Here is a 19,641-nt window from a genome sequence, read left to right as displayed (position 1 = left end):
CCCAAAGTGAGGCGGGAAGGGCAGGTGGGCCTTGCCAGCCCCTTGGAGGCAGCCCCTGGGAGGACCTGCTTACTCCAGCCCAGAAAGCAAGAAAGAAGGGGCACATCCAAGAAATCTCCCCACCAGGGACACGTCTAGAAAGTGACAATAGCCAGGTGTGGTGGCACATACTTGTAATCCCAGCACTTGGGAGGCTGAGGTGGGAGGATCACTATGAGTTAGAGGCCAGCATAGGCTACATAGTGAGTTCAGGGCTACATAGGGAGACTCTGTCTCAACACCCCCCCCACACCACCACCAAAAAAAGAAAGTGATAACAGAGCTTCTCAGAGCTGAGCTCTTGCATGGCCCAGCTGTGAGAGCCACCCCAGGAGCCAGGGAGCAGATCCCACAGCCATGCCTAAATCCCCAGCTGACCATTGACCACAGCTGTGGCACACACGCATCCTGTCTGGTCCCCACCAACCACCTCACAAGCTCCTCTTGGGGCAGAAACGAGGGCGCTATCCTAGTCTTTGCTCTGGAGTCCTCAAGGCTGAGAAGGGTGGAGTCTCCTCCTGGATGTAAAGCCCTTGGTGACAGCCATGCTGGCTCTCTGCTCTGGGTGCTGGTAACCACACGACCTTGGACAAAGAGGGGGTTCAGAGTCATGAGCAAGTGTCCCTCTTGAGTAAAGGTAAAGGATAGAAAGTGCATCACAGTCTCTCCAGAAGCAAAAATGAGTCAGGGAATGAGATGATTTTTCACCAAAGAAAAGAATAAAATCTAATGAGATGTACATCAAATACTGGTATCCAGGCAAAAAAGGCAGATGGTTCTGTAGCATAGCCCTTCTTGGTTCCCCATCTCCAAATCCAATCAACAAAACTCTCCTATCTGGGAGGAAGTAAACTGAGTAGCTGTCCTTAATGGAGATTCAAGGGGAAAGCTGCTGGGAAGAAGCCAGGAAAATAGAGAAAGTGAACAATGACTCTAGTCACTGCTTCTACTTTGGGCCTGGGGCTACCCCCATCCCAGAAGAGGAGGCACCCAGCAATTAGACAGAATGAACCCTGTTATACCCAGCATTTACCTAAATCCCAGAAGAGAAAGCAGAGCCCAGGTATTCTCATGAAATTCTCCACAGCCTGCCTGAGCCCTCCAATTCCCTCAGGTGACAGAAAAGTCCGTGGAACATAATGCTCAGTTCAAACTACAGCCCCTCTGCAGAAGACAGGGTGACAGTATGAAGATCACAGCAAAGCAGTCAGAGTCGGAGCAGAGGCACCCACACCCAGGTTAGGGGAAAGCAGGGAGCAGGTGAACTTTGCAGACATTCAGTAGAGAAGGAAGGAAGGGAGGGAGGGATAGAAGGATGAATAGAAGGTAAGAAGGAAGGGAGAGGGAAGAAACAGAAAAAGAGAGAGGAAGGAGGGGAAGGAGAAAGCCAGAACCCAACCTAAAAGATAGATGATAAAGAACAAAGGAAATTCTTTATGACAGCTTCAATCATAGAAAACATAAGAATACTAATAAAGAAAGCACTCAGAGATAACAGGAACGTGAGACATAAAGGGAGATCACAGACCTAAAAAAATAACTGGAGGAGTGAAACCATGAACAACATCATCAGAGAAGCAACAAACCAAAAATAACTAGAAATGAAATAAATACAAAAGAAATTAGAATTACTGATAAAGAGAAAGGGCTGAGATAATCTCACTAATTTTTTTTGGAGAGGGGGCCTGTTTGAGGCAGAGTCTTGCTATGTAATTCAGGCTGCCTTCGAACTCACTGTATATCCCAGTCTGGCCTCAAACTCCTGGCAATCTTCCTGTCTCAGCCTCCCGAGTGCTGGGATTACAGGCGTGTGCCACCACGCCCAGTTGGCTGATCTTTAATAATTAAAAAAAAAAAGAGTAGGCCATTTAGAGAGAAGTGAGTGGCACAGAGGACAGGTGGGAAGATCAGGCTGGGACCAGGGTGAAGCAGCAGGGTTGTACAGGCAGGATCAGTATCTAGGGGCGAACACCTCCTTAAATTTTGCTCGCCAAATGTCTGCTCGCATCACCCTAGTCCCAGCCCTGAACATGATCCAATGCAAGTAAAAATGCAACAAATACATCTAAGAAATATTCAGAGATAAAATGGGGAAGGGGATACTCAACACTGATTCAGAAGATAGAAGAGCACAGTCATGAGATCTTGCTGTGACATGGAATATTTACACAGACGTTTCCTAGCTGCAATGAGCAGCTTCTGACCCAGTTTCTTGTATTCTTACCTGTACAACGAGCCCTCCCCTTGATGTGGGCTGGACCTACTGACTTGATTCCAATGAGGTGACAACGTATCACTTCTGTAATTAGATTATAAATGACTGCAACTTCCTTCTTTATAGATCCCTTTATTTTCTTCTCAGACTGAGATAAGTTTTGATGAAGCAAGCTACCATGTAAAAGAGGCTCTGGCTGGGATGTAGCTCAGTGGTAGAGTACTTGCCTGGCATGCATGAGGCTCTGGGTTCAATGCCAGCACTACACACATGTGTGCACACACACACACACACACACACACCAGCCCACATAATGAGGAATGAAGACCAGAATCCTACCAACAAGCAGCAGGGAACAGCAGCTCTACCAGTGCTCTGAGTGCTGCCAACAACCATTGCATAGGCTTGGGAGCAGACCCTCATCCATCTGAGAATTCAGATGGGACCACAGACACTGGGCCAACACTTCACTCTGTAGCCGCCCGTGAGAGACCATGGGCAGGCAACTTGAATAAGCTGTGTCTGGATTCATGACCCACAGACACTGTGAGAACAGGAATGTGCAGCATTTTATACTGCTAAGTTTTGGGATGATTTGTTACACAGCAACAGATGGCTAATACACTAGCTAAGCTATTGAATTTCAAGAATAAATCATGATATCTTCAGGTATCCTGATGGAAAAGGTTTTTTAAAAATCAGAGCCAGGGATTTAGCTCAGTGGTTTCACCTCCTGCTGCGCAAGCACAAGGACCCGAGTTCAATCCCTGGTACCAAAAAATAATAATAAATAAATAAATAAATAAATCATTCTAACTTTATTCTCCATAATAATACAGTGGTACCTTGGTTCACAAACTTAATTTGTTTTATGACTTTGGAAAAGATGGGCCGAGGTTGTGTTTGTCACCCATGTGGAGTTTGTGAACGGAAGCAAAATTTCATTGAACACTTTTGTTTGAGAACCGAATTGTTTGTGAACAGAAGCAATTGTGAACTGAGGTATTACCATATTTGATACCAGAAGACAATGGAAAAAAATGTTTGCAAAGTCATGAGAGGGGAAAAAAGAGTGACTGGAGAACATTATACCCAACTAGGTATTATTCAAGTAAACAGTCAAAGACCACCTCAAACCATTTAACCACAAAATATACCTGGGTAGGGGTTAAAGCAAAATAATAACACAAGAATTGGCTGGATGTGGTGGCACATGCCCATAATCCCAGCTACTCAGGAGGTTGAGGCAGGAGGATCACAAGTTCAAGACCAACCTGGGCAACTTAGAGAGACCCTGTCTTGAAATAAAATAAAAAGAGCCGGGCATGGTGGTGCACACCAGGACTCCAGCACTCTGAGAGATGGCAGCAGGAGGGGCTGGGGATATAGCTAGCTCAGTGTAAAGGCCCTGGGTCCAGTCCCTACACCACACAAATACAATACAATACAATACAATATAATACAATACAATGCAACAGGCTTTGACTGTAGCTCAATATTAGACCACTTGCCTAGTATGCAAGAGTCTCTGGGTTCAATCCCTAATACCACAAAAACAAAAATAAAAAACTCAGAAATGGAGAAAGTGTAAAAACAAACTAATTATGACCATTAAATCTATTTAAGTATGGGACTACTGTCAAAACAACTACAAGGATTATAGAGAGAACAACTTATGAATGTTTTAATGCTAGAAAATGTAAAAATAAAAATATAACAAAAATTAAGAGTTTGAGGAAAGAAGGAAGGAAGGGAAGGGGTACAGTGTTCTCTTTCACAGTGAGGATTCATCAATAAGTTTTACAATTAATTTGAGTTTAATACTTTTTTTTCGGTACCAGGGATCGAACTCAGGTCCTTGCACTTGTGCAGCAGGCGGTGAAACCACTGAGCTAAATCCCCGGCCCTGAGTTTAATACTTTTGAATTCACTTTCGTTTCTTCAGGTAGATTCATACAAGTTAATTAAACATATATGATTCTATTTATATGAAACATCCAGAATAGGCAAATCTATAAAAATGGGGAGTAGATTAGTGGTTGCCTAGGTGAGGACGGACTGTGTGGACACGGGGAGTGACTGCTAATGGAATGAAGCTTCTCTCTGGGAAGATGAAAATGTTCTAAAATTACTGTAGTAATTGGGTGTGGTGGCATGCACCTGTAGTCCCAGCTAGTCAGGAGTCTGAGCCCAGGGCTCTGAGACCAGTCTGGACAACATAGCAAGGCCCCATCCATAAACAAAGAATTAATAAATAAAATCGATGTGGTAATGGTTACACACTCTATAAATATTTAAAACCATTGCACTGTACTCTCTAAGTGGATGATTGTGTATGTATGAATTATATCTCAATAAATCTGTTTTTAAAATTATACTACCATATAACCCCAATTTAACTAACTATACACCCATGCGAATATGTAGAAAGACACATAAATGAATGATGGTCACCTAATTAAATAACATAGATGCAAATAGGCCAAGATGTCAACAGTAGTTAATTCTGGTAGATGAAAATATGAATAATTGTTATTTTCTTCTTGCTGTTTTTTTTTTTAAGGTTTTCCCAAATAAAACTATAAAGCTCATTTGTGGTAGAATGAATTATTGGTCCCGGCACTTGACTTCAAGATGGTGATTTATGCACCTACACCCTTGACCTGTGAATGTGCCAGGGCTTAATTCTCAAAGTTCTTCTCTTTTGTATCTATGCTCACTTCCCGGGCAACTTCATTCAGGCTGATGGATTTTAAGCAGCCAGACTAAACCATCCAACCGAACTCAAGGATCTTATACAGATAGATTTCCCTCCAATTTGGGTTGGCTGCTATACATAACAGCTGCCTTCTTCTTCCCATAATGCCCTTCACCCCACCTAAAGCCACTGCAAGGTGGCTTCTCCCAACAAAGGACAACCTTCTTCTTCCCAACATGCCCCTATTCCTGCCAAAAGAGTAACCTAATACTTGCTCTCCTCCTAGCAACTAGTGACGTCACAGGCTCCTCCAGTCCCTAGCCACTACCTCACTCAACCCCACCCCAGCTCCTACAAGCCCCACCCCAGGTCCTATAAGAAGCACTCCTTGTTGCGGCCATATTGCTTTTGTCTCTCCTTTGTTCGTAGACAACCCGGCAGATTGTTCCTGCAATAAAGGTTTGTTGTGGCCTTGTCTGGTCTTGGTTTTCGGCTCTTTGGCCTGACAATACATCCAACTGCCTCTAAACATTTCCAGTTGGATGTTCAAAGAGGCAACAAAAATTTAAAATGTCTGCAATGAAACTCCAAATCCCCCCTCCTTCGGAAAAATAAAATAGCGCCCCTACCCCACCTCCTGTCTTCTCCATCTCGGTAAATGGCAGGTCCATGTCATCCAAGCTCCCAGATGTTCAGACCCAAACTCTTGGAGTCACCCTGGACTCCTCCCTTTCTTTCACACTCCACACTCATCTGTCAGGAAATCTGGTAGAGTCTAATTCCAAAATATACCCAGACTCTGACCACTTCTCCACACTTCCTCCATAACCACGGTCATCTCTGGCCTGTATTGTTGGAAAATAGCCTATTTGGTTTCCCTGTTTCTGCCTTTCCCTCCTTTCATTCTATTCTCAGCGCAGCAGAAGCCACACAGATCCCATTAAATCACATGGTCAATAGTCACGAAACGGTCCCAATTATTCACACCACTTGATATGCACATCGCTGTACTGTCCCTTCCTACACTGAGCCTAGGCTGGCCTTACACCTTGCCCTGCCCAATAAAAGAAGGCAAAAGAGACTCTGTTTGAGTTTGTGGCCTTGGCCTGAGAGGCTCTGGGGCTCCCACTTTGCTCTCAGAACGCTGCCCTGAGACTGACTTGAAGAAAGCTTGTCTGGCCTGAGGGAGGATGAAAATCCACATGGAGAGAACCAAGGAGCTGCAGCCAACAGCCAGACATCAGCAAGGCACCATGTTTCTGGGGATCTTCCAAGTCAAGGTGGCCACAAAGGCAAAACCAGCAAAGGAATGGACCTGCCTACCTCAGAGTCAAAGGAAACAATAAACAGTTGTGTTCTGCCACTGAGGTTTGAGGTGATTTGTTACACAGCAATAGACACCTGATACACACCAGAAATTAGATCAGTTCACTTCCAGGATAGACACCCTTGAAAAGTGTTCCATTTCTCTCACATCTGAAGTCAAAGTCATTAGATGTACAGAGGCCCTGCACAATCTGCACCCCCCTGGCCCACTGCCATATGGCCTCATGTGCCCTCCTCCTCCCTGGTTCACCCCATCCCAGCCACACTTCCTCCAACCATGCCCTCTCCCTTGGGCCCTTTGCACTTGCTATCCCCTCTGCATGGAGGGCTCTTCCTCACTTTACACAACTACCTGGCTCCTTCCTTGCTTGCCTCTGGTTGTTATTAAAGTGTCATTGTCACAGTGAGGCCAACCTTGTCCCCTTGCACTATACCTGTTGCCCTTCTCATCTCCTTTCCCTGCTCTGTGATTGGCCAGAATTCATCCCAGTCTAATGTATTATTGGTTTATTTTATCCCATGCATATCATTGCCTGCTTTGTTCAATGCTGTTCCCCCAGAACGTGGAACAGTACTGATATGCAGGAGGTAGATGGGACATGTTTAACAAAGGAATGAACATTTTTGATCCTTCTGGCTGAGAACTGCTTCACTGCCATATCATCATGGCCTCACCTCTGTGCCCTGAGGTGGTAAACATGTCTTCTCCCTCAGCCTAGGAGAACAAGTAGGGTTTGAAGGTGTTCACTTGACTTCCAGGCTTCTCAACTGTGAGACCGGAGGAGCAGCATGGAACTAGAGACCCATACCTTGTGGGCTTCCAGCCATGTGCTAGACACTATGCCCTGCAGGGTCAGACTTGACTAGACACAGAGCACAGGAGACAAGGAGTCCCCAGGGCACAATGGCAGGCTGTCCTTTCCAAAGATGGCACTACAATATTCCCAGTCCCATATGCTCCTTCAGATCACTCATCCTCTCAAAATACGGAGTCTGTTTCCTTGCCCTGCATCCTAGGAGGAAGTTGTAGCTCAAGCAAAGAATAGAATGCAGCAAAACTGTCACTTTCAAAGGTGACTGTCTCAGGTAGGTCATACAAGGAAATATGGCTTCACCTGACTTTCTGTCTCAAGAGGCTGGTCCCTGGAATCTGGCCACCATGTTGTGAGGAAGCCCAGGCCACATGGAGAGACTGTGGGCAAGTGTTCCAGCCAAATGCTCCAGCTAAGTTCTCAGCCAGTAGCCAGCATCAACCACCAGGCCCTGATGATCCTGGTAGCCTCATCCTGACTGGATAACATCAAGTGAAAAAAAGATGTTATCCCTTCCTGCCCCCAGCTGAACCTTGCCCAAACTAAAAATCTGTGCACAAAACAAATATTTTTGTTGTTTTGAACCACCAAGCTGTGTTACACAACCATAGTAACTCAAACAGGCTCAAAAGTTCATTTATCTTTTCAGGAAAATCAAGAGGTAGGTTGTACCCTCCCATTTTATGGCTAAGAAAATTAAGGGTTAGCAAGGTCAAGATCTTGCCCTCGGTCACATAGTTGGTAAGTGAAAGTGACATTCAGGTCACTCAGACTCCTCAATGTGCTGATTCTGGCCTTTCCATCTTGAACACAAAGCCCACCTGATGGGAGATTGTGCCCCTGTTCAGCCACCAGAGCAGTGATGGTGGAGCCCTTGTCTTGGGCTCGGTCCCTGCCCTGAGTACAAACCTCTTCTCTTCTGAAGGGCAGCAGCTCTGGGAAGAAGGCCAAGGAAAGAGGTGTTGAGCCAGGACCCACTGTGTGTGTGTCTAGATACTAATTAGCAGCTGGGAAGTCCACTTCCCTTGCCAAGAGGACTGGAAAGAAGGAAGAGACAGAACCCTCCAGGCCTGCAGGTGGGTCACTGAGGCTGGGTTCTCCTGGGAGGGCCCAGACTAGACTTCATATGCCAGAAAACTTTGTGTCCATGAAACATGAACCATAATTTCGTCCCTACATCAGGAAATTCAGGAGCAGACATATTGTGCCACCAAAAACCCTTCCTTCCCAGGCAAGGCAATTACAGTCACAAAAGCAGTAGGAGAAAAGCTATATTCGGCCACACTCATCCCATACCATAATCTGCGTGCCCTGATGCATATGTAGAGGCACACTCATGCACAGACATGCAGAAAGAATAGAAGTCTAACAAAAGCCAATTTCTCATCCCCCTTTGGATACCCTTTCTAATGCTGACTTCCTTAGCACCCCAAAACCTAATGACATTCATCATGGTGGTGGGCAGCCACCCCCACCACTATGTCCCCTGGGCCTCAGGCCCCTGCATCTCGCTCTCTACCAACATTTCCACTTGGATGTTAACTTCCCACAAACTCAGAACATACAAGACCAGGCTGTTGTTTTCCCCTAACAGGCGACTCTAGTTCACTTTCTTAGCTCAGTTAATGGCCTCTCCCTCTTTCCAGAAGTTCAAGCCAACATCCAAGAACTCACCTTTAACTCTTTCTCTCACATCCCACATCAAAACTACTAGGAAATTCTGATAACTCTACCTTCAAGATAAAGCTATAAGCCAGGCATGGTGGTGCAAGCCTGTAATCCCAGCAATCTGCGAAGCTGAGGCAGGAAAATTACAAGTTTGAGCCCAGCCCGGGGAACTTAACAAAACTATCTAAAAATAAAAGAACAATTTTTTTCAGACCTTGGGAAGCAGAGAGGAGCAAGGGCATCTCTACACCAGGCACATCCCAACCCTCTTCATTCCATTAGGACCAGGTTCTTTGGCTGTAGCAAAGACTCCAACAAGGAAACACAGGAATAGAAGGAAAAAAGTAGTGCTTTGGACAGAAACTTCCAGAAATACTCAGGCACAAAAGGAGAGAAATGCAAAACAAGAACCAGGGACAGTCCATTTCACTCAACCATGGAGTAGCCAGGAAATCTAGAGCTTCCTTCAAGAATGGAAATTTCCAAAACGTGTGTTATATATCTGAGTGAAGAAGAATCATGTAGTGTCATGACCAACTGCCCAGTGTCTCTGTCAGAGGGGCATAAAGAACAGTTGGAAAAAGTGTTCATGCTTGCTGATAAGCTTGCAGAATTTATACTGGACTATTTGTGAGGCCAATGAGAGACTAAGGAGCCAACCTTTACCATGTCCTTAAGTAGAGGTGCTGCGCAGGATCCTGGGATATAGATGGAAGGACCGTGACCTCTCAGGTCCTCTCTGGGAAGATGCTGTTGATCAACCTCCAGAGTGTCAGCCCAGAGCTGTGGCATGCCCATCTCTGTCGAGCAGCCTGTGTGCCACCCTGCCAGCAATCTTCACGCAGGATCCGTGGGGCAACTGAATGGGCGCCCTGTAACATGAACCCTCTGTGGGCCATTCCACACCTGCTTCCAGTCTGTCTCCCAGCAGCAGTGCTCAGCCTCTTCTGACTCTGATCCATATTCTCAACAATGAGAATTAGAACCTCCACCCTGCTCTGTCTGAAGACAACAGAATTGTGCAATTCTGTAGCTGGGGATTCCTTCCTTTCCCCAGCCAAGGTAGTGAAAATAAACTGTGAAGTTAAATGGAAAAAAAAATTTTTAAGCTGGGGGTGTAGCTCATTGTGAAAGCCCTGTACCACACACACGCACACATACAATATGATTGATGAATATTTACATTTAAAAAATTTATTACAGTAAAAGACACATTACCATGAATTTCCCTCAAAACTCTCTCGATCTCTTTGAACACACTTATCCCATTGCGCTTCCCACTTTCTGAAGTGGTTCTGGAAGTTTTCTTTCTTGTCTTTACAAGATATGATAAAAAATTACAGCATATGCTGTTGCTGTGTGCCATCCAATGGAAAGCTAAGCTGGTAAAAACATTACAGTGTGTCCTCATCCATCTTATTTATTGGATCTGGCCCTGTGTGACTTCTGGCTCTTCCCAAAGTCAAAATGACTATGAAAGGTAAACACTTTGAATCGATTCAAGATACAGAAGCAGGCACAACAGTGCAGCTAAGACACTCATGAAAGAAGACTTCCAAAACTGCTTCAGAAAGTGGCAAGAACAATCGAGTATGTTCAAAGCGAAGGGGAGTGTTTTGAGGGGGGTTAACGGCAGTGTGCCTTTTATTATACGAAATTTTAAAAATGTAAATATTCTCTATTTTATTACACCATATATATATATATATATATATATATATATATGTGGTGGTTGCTCTCATATTCCCCCCAGTATATGCACATTCCAACCACTACTCCCCACCTCCACTGCCACACCTGCTTCACATGCCACAGCCCTTACCTGCACTATAGCAAGAGCATCCTGACTTTTCTCTATGCTTCTTCCTTAGCCCTCACCCTAGTCGACTCTCAATAGGTAGCCTGGGTGATTCTATTAAACATAAGTCAATAATAGAAAAATAATGGAGAAGCCAGGCATGGTAGTAAAGTCTGGGATTACCAGTCTGAGGCAGGAGGATGGAAAATTCAGGCCTAGCCTGGGCAACTTAGTGACTTAGTAAATAAAACCCTGTCTCAAAATAAAAAATAAAAAATCCCTGGGGATGTATCTCAGTGTTAAGGTCCTGGGTTTAATCCCCAGTGAATGAGAGAGAGAGAGAGAAAGAACAATGAAGAAAATCAGTGAAATCAAAAGTTGGTTCATTGAAAAGATCAGTAAAATTGGCAAACATTTAGTGTTAAACTGACAAGAAAAAAAGGAAAGAAAAATCAAATTAATAAAATTAAGAATGAAAAAAGGGACATTGCTACCTGCCTTATAGAAATCAAAAGGATTATTATAAACAATTTGGTGCCAAGAAATTATGTTAACCCAGATTAAATGGACAAATTTCTAGAAAATGCAAACTGCTGATATTGACTCAAGAAGAAACAGAAAATCTGAATTGACCTATAATAAGTAAATATTGAGTTTGTAATCAAAAAACTTTCCCCAAACAAAAGCCCAGAACCAGATGGCTTCACGGATGAATTCTACCAAATGTTTAAAGAGGAATTAACACAAATCCTCCACAAACTCATCCAAAAATCAGAAAAGGAAGGAAAACTTGCCAACTCAGTCTGAGGACATTACCCTGATACCAAAACCAAAGACCTCACCAAAGTAGATGCAAATCTATATCTATATCCATGTCTACATCTATCTCCTAAGCTCAACGATATCCCCTTGTGAATATAAATGCAAAAATCCTCAACAAAATACCACCAAGGCAAATCCAGCCACATATAAAAACGATTATATATCATGACCAAAGGGAATAACGCAAGAATGCAAGGTTTGTTACACATATATCAATCACAATACACTACAGTAACAGACTGAAAGACAAACACATGACTGTCGCAAAAGACAGGTGCAAAAGACAAAAGCCACGTCTCCAGCTTCTTAGCACAAAACCCAGCCTCAGCCTCAGTAAAAGCCAATTCCACCCAAAGTCCACAAGACTCTATGTGACCTGGCCCCATCTCCCCTCTGTCCTCACCTCCCTCCTTCATTCTCTCTCTCCTCACTAACCACCACAGCCTCCTTGCTCTTCCTCACACCCAGACACACTTCTGACTCAGGGCTTCCAGTTCCCTCTTCCTAGAACACTGTCCCCCCAAGTATCCATGCAATTCACTCCTTCACCTCTGCAAGTCTTCATTCAGTGATAACACTCTGAGGCTAGAGATGAGGCTCAACAGTAAAGAGCTTGCTTAACACATGCAAGGCCCTGTGTCTGAGCTCCAGCAATGCAAAAATCATAACTAAAGCTGGGCATGGTGATGCACGCCTGTAATCCCAGGATTTGAGAGGCTGAAGCAGGAAGATCACTGAGTTCAAGGCCAGCCTGGCTGGGCTACCTAGTGAGTTCAGGGCCAGCCTGAACTATATAGCGAGACTCTATCTCAAAATAACAACAACAACAACAATAATAATAATACTAGTCACCTCCTCAATGACCCCTCTCTGGCCACACTATATAAAATTGCAGCCCTCTCCCTCCAACACTTATACAATCCCTATTTCCCTTCCCCATTCTACTTTTCTCCTAAGCACTTATTATCTGAAATATTATGAATTTTACTTACATATCCTGCTTGTCTATCTCCCCAAGTAGAAGTAAGCTCCCTAAGGACGGAGATATTTTGGACTGTTTTATTCACTGCTACATCTGCAGCAATTAAACTGACATGCCACAGAATCAACTCTCAGTATCTGCTGAATGAATACATGAATACAAATAGCTTGTCATTTGACTTCACTCAACAAGCATCGATTACCTCCACCTTCCCCATGTCAGTTTGGGGCCAGTGTGCTTGGGGCCAGTGTGCTGAGAAAGGCAGGAACCAGACTGGGGCTGGGAAAAGACTCAGAGTGAAATAACCCAAGGAAGATAGACTAAGGATGGGGCAGAGGGCCAGGCCAGCAATTAGGGAAGACTACGTGGAAAGACAGTGTGGGGCAGGCCCTTGAAGGCCTGGAATGATCTGGGCATAAGGCGAAGGGAGTGGGGCTGGGGGAGTGGGGAGGAGGGAGCATGGGGCATGTCCAGGAGGGAATCAGCGTGGGTCCTGCAGGGTGGGACTGCACAGACACAAAAGGTCAGGCAGGTTGTCAGAGTAGTTCATGACGGGCTTTGAATCCTAAGACAAAGAGTTGGACCTAAATCCAGAGATGCTAGGGAGCCATGCAAGGCCTTTTGAGCAAAGAAGGTCCTTGGTATCAGAAAGCTCACCACTGTGAGCAGTATGGAAAGAGCAGAGTCTGACAGGTAAGCAGGAAGGTAGCTCTAGGGCAGGGCTGGAGAAAGACAAGGCATGAGCAGGGGCAGGGAGGAGGGGTTAGGCAGGAGAGGGTAGATGCAAAGGCTTTGTAAATGACGGCTGGTGGGGGAAGAGTGAATCTCAGGTCAGAGCCTCTGAGAGCATCACAGAGGCCCAGAGCCGCGGAGTGGGAGGCTGGAGCTCTGGTTGTGGGCGCAGCGCTGCTGGGTGCCCTGCAGGCCAAGCGCCTCTCCAGTGCTGGATGATGGGCACCTCCTGGCCCACCCACCCTCCCCAACTTTGGCCCCCAACACAGGCAGGCCCAAGAGGAGTTTCTCCAGTGGCTTTGGCGGCCAAGACGCAATGTCATTTCTAGATCTGGAGATGCGCCAGACTGCAGGGTGGGGGACAGCTGTGTCCCCGAAACACAGCCAAAAAGCAGCCTCCTGGAGCCAACCAAGACAGTGGCAGAAGTAGGGCTGGCAGGGGGTCTGCACTCCAGCTGGCTGATGGGGGTGACAGGCCTTTGATGGGGCCTCCATCTGCCTGGGGCTCAATGTCCTGTGAGGTGGGGCCCCATCAGCCCCCACCAGCTCTTACCAGCCAGAAAACGCCATCCCAGTCCCCCACCAACCCAGTCAACGAGCATGAAGGCATTTCTTAGTGCCATTGTTTGGCAGCTGTTTCCCACCCAGGTGACAAGGGGCAGCACTAGGTGAAGGACGCAGACTGGGTGTCCTTGGGATTGGTTGGAGTTTTGTCTGTCCTTCTCTGGGCCTTAGTTTTCAAACCAGTCAAGTGGGGAAGGAGAAACCTTCCCATGACAGCGGTCACGAGAACTCAGTAAGGCCTGCAGGAGGCCTCTTCTCTCTCCAGGCCACTGAGCTGAAGCCCAAGGCTGAGGACAGTTCAGGGAAAGGGTACCAGCTTGCACAGGGGAGGCTCTAAAGTAAGGGGAGCCATTTATTTTTTATCTTTGAGAGAAAATCTCATTAAGTCCCTAAGTTGCCCAGGCTGGCCTCAGACTTGTGATCCTCCTGCCTCAGCCTCCCAGTGAGCTGGGATTATAGGCATCCACCACCATCCAGCTAAGAGGCCCTTCCTAAAATGAGTGAGGGACTTCAAGCAACCTCCTTCCCCAGAAAGGACACTGCTTACCAGGAGGGAAACCAACCTTTTTCCCTGGCTGGACACCCTAGGGCCACCTGAGAAGCATCACTTCTTCCGTCCACCCTGACACCAGTCATGTGGCATCTGAGGATCTAGGGAGGATGGGCCCTGGGGCCTGATGGTCCCTGGAGAAGCAGGAGTGCTGGGTGCCAGATGAGGCAGTCTGCAGGGTGGGGTAAGGGGAGAGGGCAGCAGTGGGGGTGGCTGCCCTTCCTAGCTTATCCCAGGGGCGAATGGACAGTGTGGAGAGTCACAATGGTCATGAGAAGGAGTCCCACCTGGCTGCCTGCAGAGGCAAAAGCACCCAATTGAAAAGGAATTTGGGGGTGCTACAGCCAGGTTAGGGGCCTCCAAAACACAAAAGTGTTCCCAAGCCTAGTGTCCGGCCATGGAGGGCACTGACAACAAAAACAACTCCAGACCCAGGTGATGCTCGGCCATTCCCAGTCGCGTTCCTCAACCACTCAGCTCTGGAGCGGTCAGAATCAGCACAGTGGTGGCTTCAGGCACAGAAGACGGAAAGAGGAGCCTGGGGCAGATGATGGCTCACCCTCTTCCTGGTGCAGCTTTATTCAGAACTAGAGCCAAACTTGTGATTTAAATGAGAGCAGATTTTTTAGTGCACAAGTGTGACTAGAAAGGCTATGAGACCTGATCATGGGTCTGGACTGATGGGAGAACAATAAAGCCAGTGTCGATTTGCAGTCCAAATCCAGCCTCCCCAGGGAACCTGGTACACAAGTCCATAGAGGTGGGGACTCCACAATCCAGCCACAGAGCCCAGGGCATGAAGTGGAGGGAGGGAGGGAGGAAAGTTCCAGCCCACCTGCTTGTGGCAGAGCTGGTGCCATCTTCCCAGAAGCAGTGGTCCCTTCCCATTTGGGGGAAAAGGCAGGGTTGGAGCTGTGGGGACCTGGGAACACTGCTGCACACAGGGAGACTTGGGATTTGGTCCTTATCTTTTGGGCTTCTTGTCTGGGACAAGACCTCACACACCTGCCTGGGAGCTGTATGGAGTCCAAACACAGGCTGCGTTCAAGCAGGAGCAGTGAGCTCAGGGCAGTCTGTGGAGCTTCGTGCGGGTAGCCTCCGAGTTGGGTCTTGCAGAAAGAGAAGGGTTTGGGGGTGCACAGAGAGGGAATGGTGCCCTTAGTGGGGAGATCAGATACCAGCAAAGGCTGGGAGGTACCAGTGCCCGTGTCCCTGGGACAGCCAGCATGTGAGCCGCATGGAGGAATGTGATGGGAGAGGGGCTTGGGAAACTGGCTGTTACCCTGATTGTCGCCCTTCAAGCAGGGCCAGCAGGGGCTGCACTCTCCTCACCTGTAACCTGGGAGAGTTCCCCTGTCTCCTTGGGCTCATGACATTCCCTGGGAACAGATGCATCCCATTATCCCAAATCAAAGTCTTAACCAGGAGCTCAGAGGACAGGTGGTACTGTCAGAAAGGCATAGGTTCAAACTCCAGGTCTGTCCCTTCCTAGAGGCCCAAATCTGAGTAAACCTCCACTTACTCGGCTGTGAAATGGGGATAACAAGACCCCAGAAGACACAATCACCAATCTGGCATGGTGCATGCCTGTAACAAGAGGGTCCCCCACCTGCCTCCAAAGGGGCCCTCACTTACATAAGAGGCCACAAGGGTGGATGGGGCCAGGACGAGAGCCAGGTAGAGGCAGGGCGCTGTGGCCAGCAGGCTGGAGGCACAGATGAGGGGCTCAGCCCGGGGGTTGACTTTCTTGTACCTCCTGGCAGCCTCTGCCCCCAGGATGACACCAACGATGCCGGTCACAACAGTTAGGGTCCCAAAAATCAGGCTGATGGGAGAGAGCAGAGAGGGCTTGGTCAGCCCTTCCTCCAGTCTAATCCCAGGTCAACCAAGCCAGACCTCACCCCAGCTGATACTCCTGCGACCTCAGGAGCCTGATTAGAGTCCCATGTTCTCTCCCTGCCACCCCATCTCCTTTCCTGCCCCTCTCTGGGGATGCCACTGCCCATGTGAGTGACCGGCCCTGCACCCCAGCACCCCAGTTCCCAGCCTACTGCATCTCCAGTGACCATCTCTACCCTCTCTCCAACCAAAATTGCCCCCTCAGAAACCTCAGTTATATCTAGGGTCACACTCTGGCCCCAGCCTTCTCTTTCAAGAGGAACGGAGCAAGCGAACCCTTGTATACTGAGTTGCTGTGACATACTCAGTCCTTGTCTGGCTTTGTGTACACCTCTCCTGGAATCCTGTCCTTCCATTCCCCCCAAGCGGCCCCTCCTGACATCAAAGGCACAGTGAGACCATGGCAGTGTGAGCCCTTGGAAACCCCAAGCCAGCCAGGATCTTCCTGCCCCTCTGTGGCACCCTACTATCCTCAGCACAAGCTCATGGCCAGTACTCATGCCCTGGGGGACTGGCCCCTGCTGACCTGTGTGGCTGCCCCTCTCCACTCCCCCCCAAACTCTGCACAAACAACTGAGAATTCTTTAAAGTCATCCTTTGTTTTCTGGCTTCCCTGCCTTGGCCCATACTGTCCCCTTAGCTCTGAGCTCTGTTGCTCCCACCTGTCCCAGACCCTTCTCCTCCTGGCCACATCCCCTTAAACAAGTCCAGAACTGTGTGAGATGGCTGAAGCCCTGCTGTTACTCCAAATCTCCCCCCAGGATTTAAGAATGTGATTAGTGCAAGATGTCACTGACAAACTGAGTACCACAAAAACCACCTCCCTTAGCTCTAAGTATCTTCTGTGAAATGTCCAACCCACATTCATTCCCTATCCCATCCCCTCAGTGTGTAGAAGAGAGGGTGGAGCCTAGAGAGCGGAGGAACTTGCCTGAGGTCACAGAGCCCGTGAAGGGCAGAGACAGAGCTTCCTACCAGATGGAAGCATGTGTGTATTTTGGCAGCATCAAAGTCCTCACCAACCCTTCCCAGCCTTCCAAGCCCAGCAAGCCTCCAGCTCAGCCATGTTAAGTGACCCCAATCCTGGATGAATGTCAGTCACCTTTGAGTCCTGGTTTGAGCTGGCCTTGGCAGGTTCTCAGGACCTTTTCGAGACGTAGGATTGATTATTCAAACAGGCAGCATGGCCAGTGCCCCCGCTACTGGTCCCTGAGCAGGAGGCAAGACCAGAGGACAAGGCCCAGCCACCAAGCCCTTTGAGCTCCCTTCCCCCACACCATGCCCTGCCCAGGATCACACTCTCAGGGGAAAGAGGGTCCCTACGGGTCTATAAGTTCTGTACTGCTCCCCTACACAATGGCCCCGGCAAGTGGCTGTTCCAGCCCCACTTACACACCCCCAGGGATGGGAAGCTCAGTACCTCCCATGCAGCCTCTTCTCCTGGGCCACTTCAGTTCAGAGAGTTGGAAGTTCTCCCTGTGGCTGCCCAAAACCCTGTACCCTGTAGCTTTCTGCCCCGGCCCTGCCCATACCCTGGGCCTGTCCTGATCATGAAATGTATATCAGTTCTGTGCAGAACTCCAGCTTGAAATCCTTTTGCCACTCGAGGGAGGGGGCTGAGTAACAACATTCCAAGATGTCCTAATCTCAAAGACTTTCTATGGAAAAAGGCATTTTGCAGATGTGATTCAATTAAAGCTCTTGACACAGAATAATTTTTCTGCATGCAATCACACCTGTGCTCATTAGAGGGCAGCAAAGAGACTTGAGCCAGAAAAGGGGAAGGCTTTGCAACCATGGATGCAGAGATTGGAGTGATGTGGCTACAAACCAGGGAATGCCCGCAGCCACCAGCAGCTGGAAAAGATGAGGAACAGATTCTCCCACAGAGTCTCCAGGAGTGTGGCCCTGCTGACACCCTAATTCAGGTCCACTAAAAGCTCCAAACTTACGAGAAAAAAAATTTCTGTTGTAAACTACCAAGTTTGTGCCAACTCAGTATATGAGTCATGAGAAACTAAACCCACCCCTTCAGTTTGTCACATTGGTCTGTGCAGAGCTGAGTGGGAGAAAAGGGAGGGACTTGACCAAGAATGCATAGCCCATTGATGCCAGAAGTGGAGCTGAGTTCTGTTTTCTCCCCACTTTTTCCAGTTGATAGAGGGTTTCTAAGATTCAGTGCACCTTTGCCTCCAGAGAGAGAACTGTCTAGTTGTGGAGCCAAGCAAACATCACAGTCTCACTCCGCGCATCCATTCGAAAGCTTTCCCTGAGCACCTACTATGTGCCAGCAAACCCCTGCCAGGTGGTGGGAGCAATGTTCAAGTCAATCACCAGCAACAGGCAGTCTCCAGAGGCCACAGGACATGGGGCTTCTGAGCAGCAGCTTTGAAGCTGCACTGGTTTGAATTGTGGCTCTCTCACTCAGCTGTATGACCTTTGACAAGTCACCTGACTTCTCTGATCTTCCATCTGCATGTTTGTAACACAGGAATAATAGGAAAGCCTTCCTCTGAGGGCTCTTTGGGTAAAATGCCTGGCACAGGGCCTGCACTAATGTGAAAGTTGTGATGATGAGAAAAGCAAAGGGAGCTAGTGGCAGAGGACACAGCTGGAGCAAAGGTGCAGACAAGTGAGAAGCCATGGACATTCTGGAGACTGTGCAAAGCTCTCTCTAGGTGTCAGGGAGTGAGGTAGAGACAAGAGGGGAGGCTGGGGAGGAGCAGGTAAATTGGGTGTGGCTGACAGAGAACCATGCCACCTGCTGAGGCCCCAGGAGAAAATGGGGCTCTGGGGACGACGAGGATCCGCACCCCTAAGGAACTCCAAGCATCCAGAAGGGCAGGATCAAGGCAGACAAGGGGACACAAGGCAATGGAAAAGTACTAAGCAGAGAGGATGGACAAGGAGGGCAGACAAATGAGACAAGATGAAAGATGGCCTCGACTCAGTGTCAGGAGGTCCCAGAGTCTTTGGAGCATGGGGATGGAGGTGGCGGAGACAGAAGAGGAGCCCAGCAGGGCAGAAGGAATGCAGGGAGGGTGTGGGGTGGGCATCCCCTGAGGGCAGAGGGCCACCTTCCACCTCCCAGCAGCTTTTCTTGGGCTCTTGGAGAACTAATGAACACATTCATGAAAGCCCAGAGACAGAGACACAGAGGCCCCAGTGCCTCAGTCTGCAGGCAGGAAGTGGAGCGACCTCTCAGAGGCATTAGGAGCCCCTCCAAAGGACACAGGGCCATTACCAAAGACTTCTGTCAAGGCCGGGGATGTAGCTCAGTGGATCCACTGCCTGCCTTGCAAGCACAAGGCCCTGAGTTCGATCCCCGGTACAGCAAAAAAAAAAAAAAAAAAAAAGCTTCTGTCATCTCCCATGACCCACAGAAGGGCCCCTCCCCCTGCGGTCCCCTCTGGACCCCCACAGCATCCCTATAGTAGAAGACTGGGATTTTGCCTACAAAGCACAAGAGAGCTGGCCAGAGCCCAGGCCTCCTGCCTGCCAACTGGGTCCCCAGCCCTGTGGTCATCACAGCACAC

At 48.1% G+C, this 19,641-nt stretch overlaps 1 protein-coding gene across 3 annotated transcripts in view; it reads right to left on the bottom strand.

Moving 5' to 3' along the window:
* The window catches only part of Spns3 (SPNS lysolipid transporter 3, sphingosine-1-phosphate (putative)), a 47,250-nt gene that overhangs the window by 12,672 nt on the left and 14,937 nt on the right, over positions 1–19,641 (bottom strand). For all 3 annotated transcript variants that reach the window (XM_087191665.1, XM_013076757.3, XM_087191664.1), the window contains one exon: positions 15,842–16,031. In XM_087191665.1, the coding sequence (XP_087047791.1) occupies positions 15,842–16,031 (190 nt within the window). The remainder of the gene's footprint in view (positions 1–15,841; positions 16,032–19,641) is intronic.

Source organism: Heterocephalus glaber, unplaced genomic scaffold, assembly GCF_053883595.1.
Source record: "Heterocephalus glaber isolate CG9 unplaced genomic scaffold, H.glaber_assembly_v1.0 deba00001564, whole genome shotgun sequence".
Lineage (NCBI taxonomy): Eukaryota > Metazoa > Chordata > Mammalia > Rodentia > Bathyergidae > Heterocephalus > Heterocephalus glaber.
Note: the sequence above shows the minus strand (reverse complement) of the source record. Positions and strands in the feature narration are given on the sequence as shown.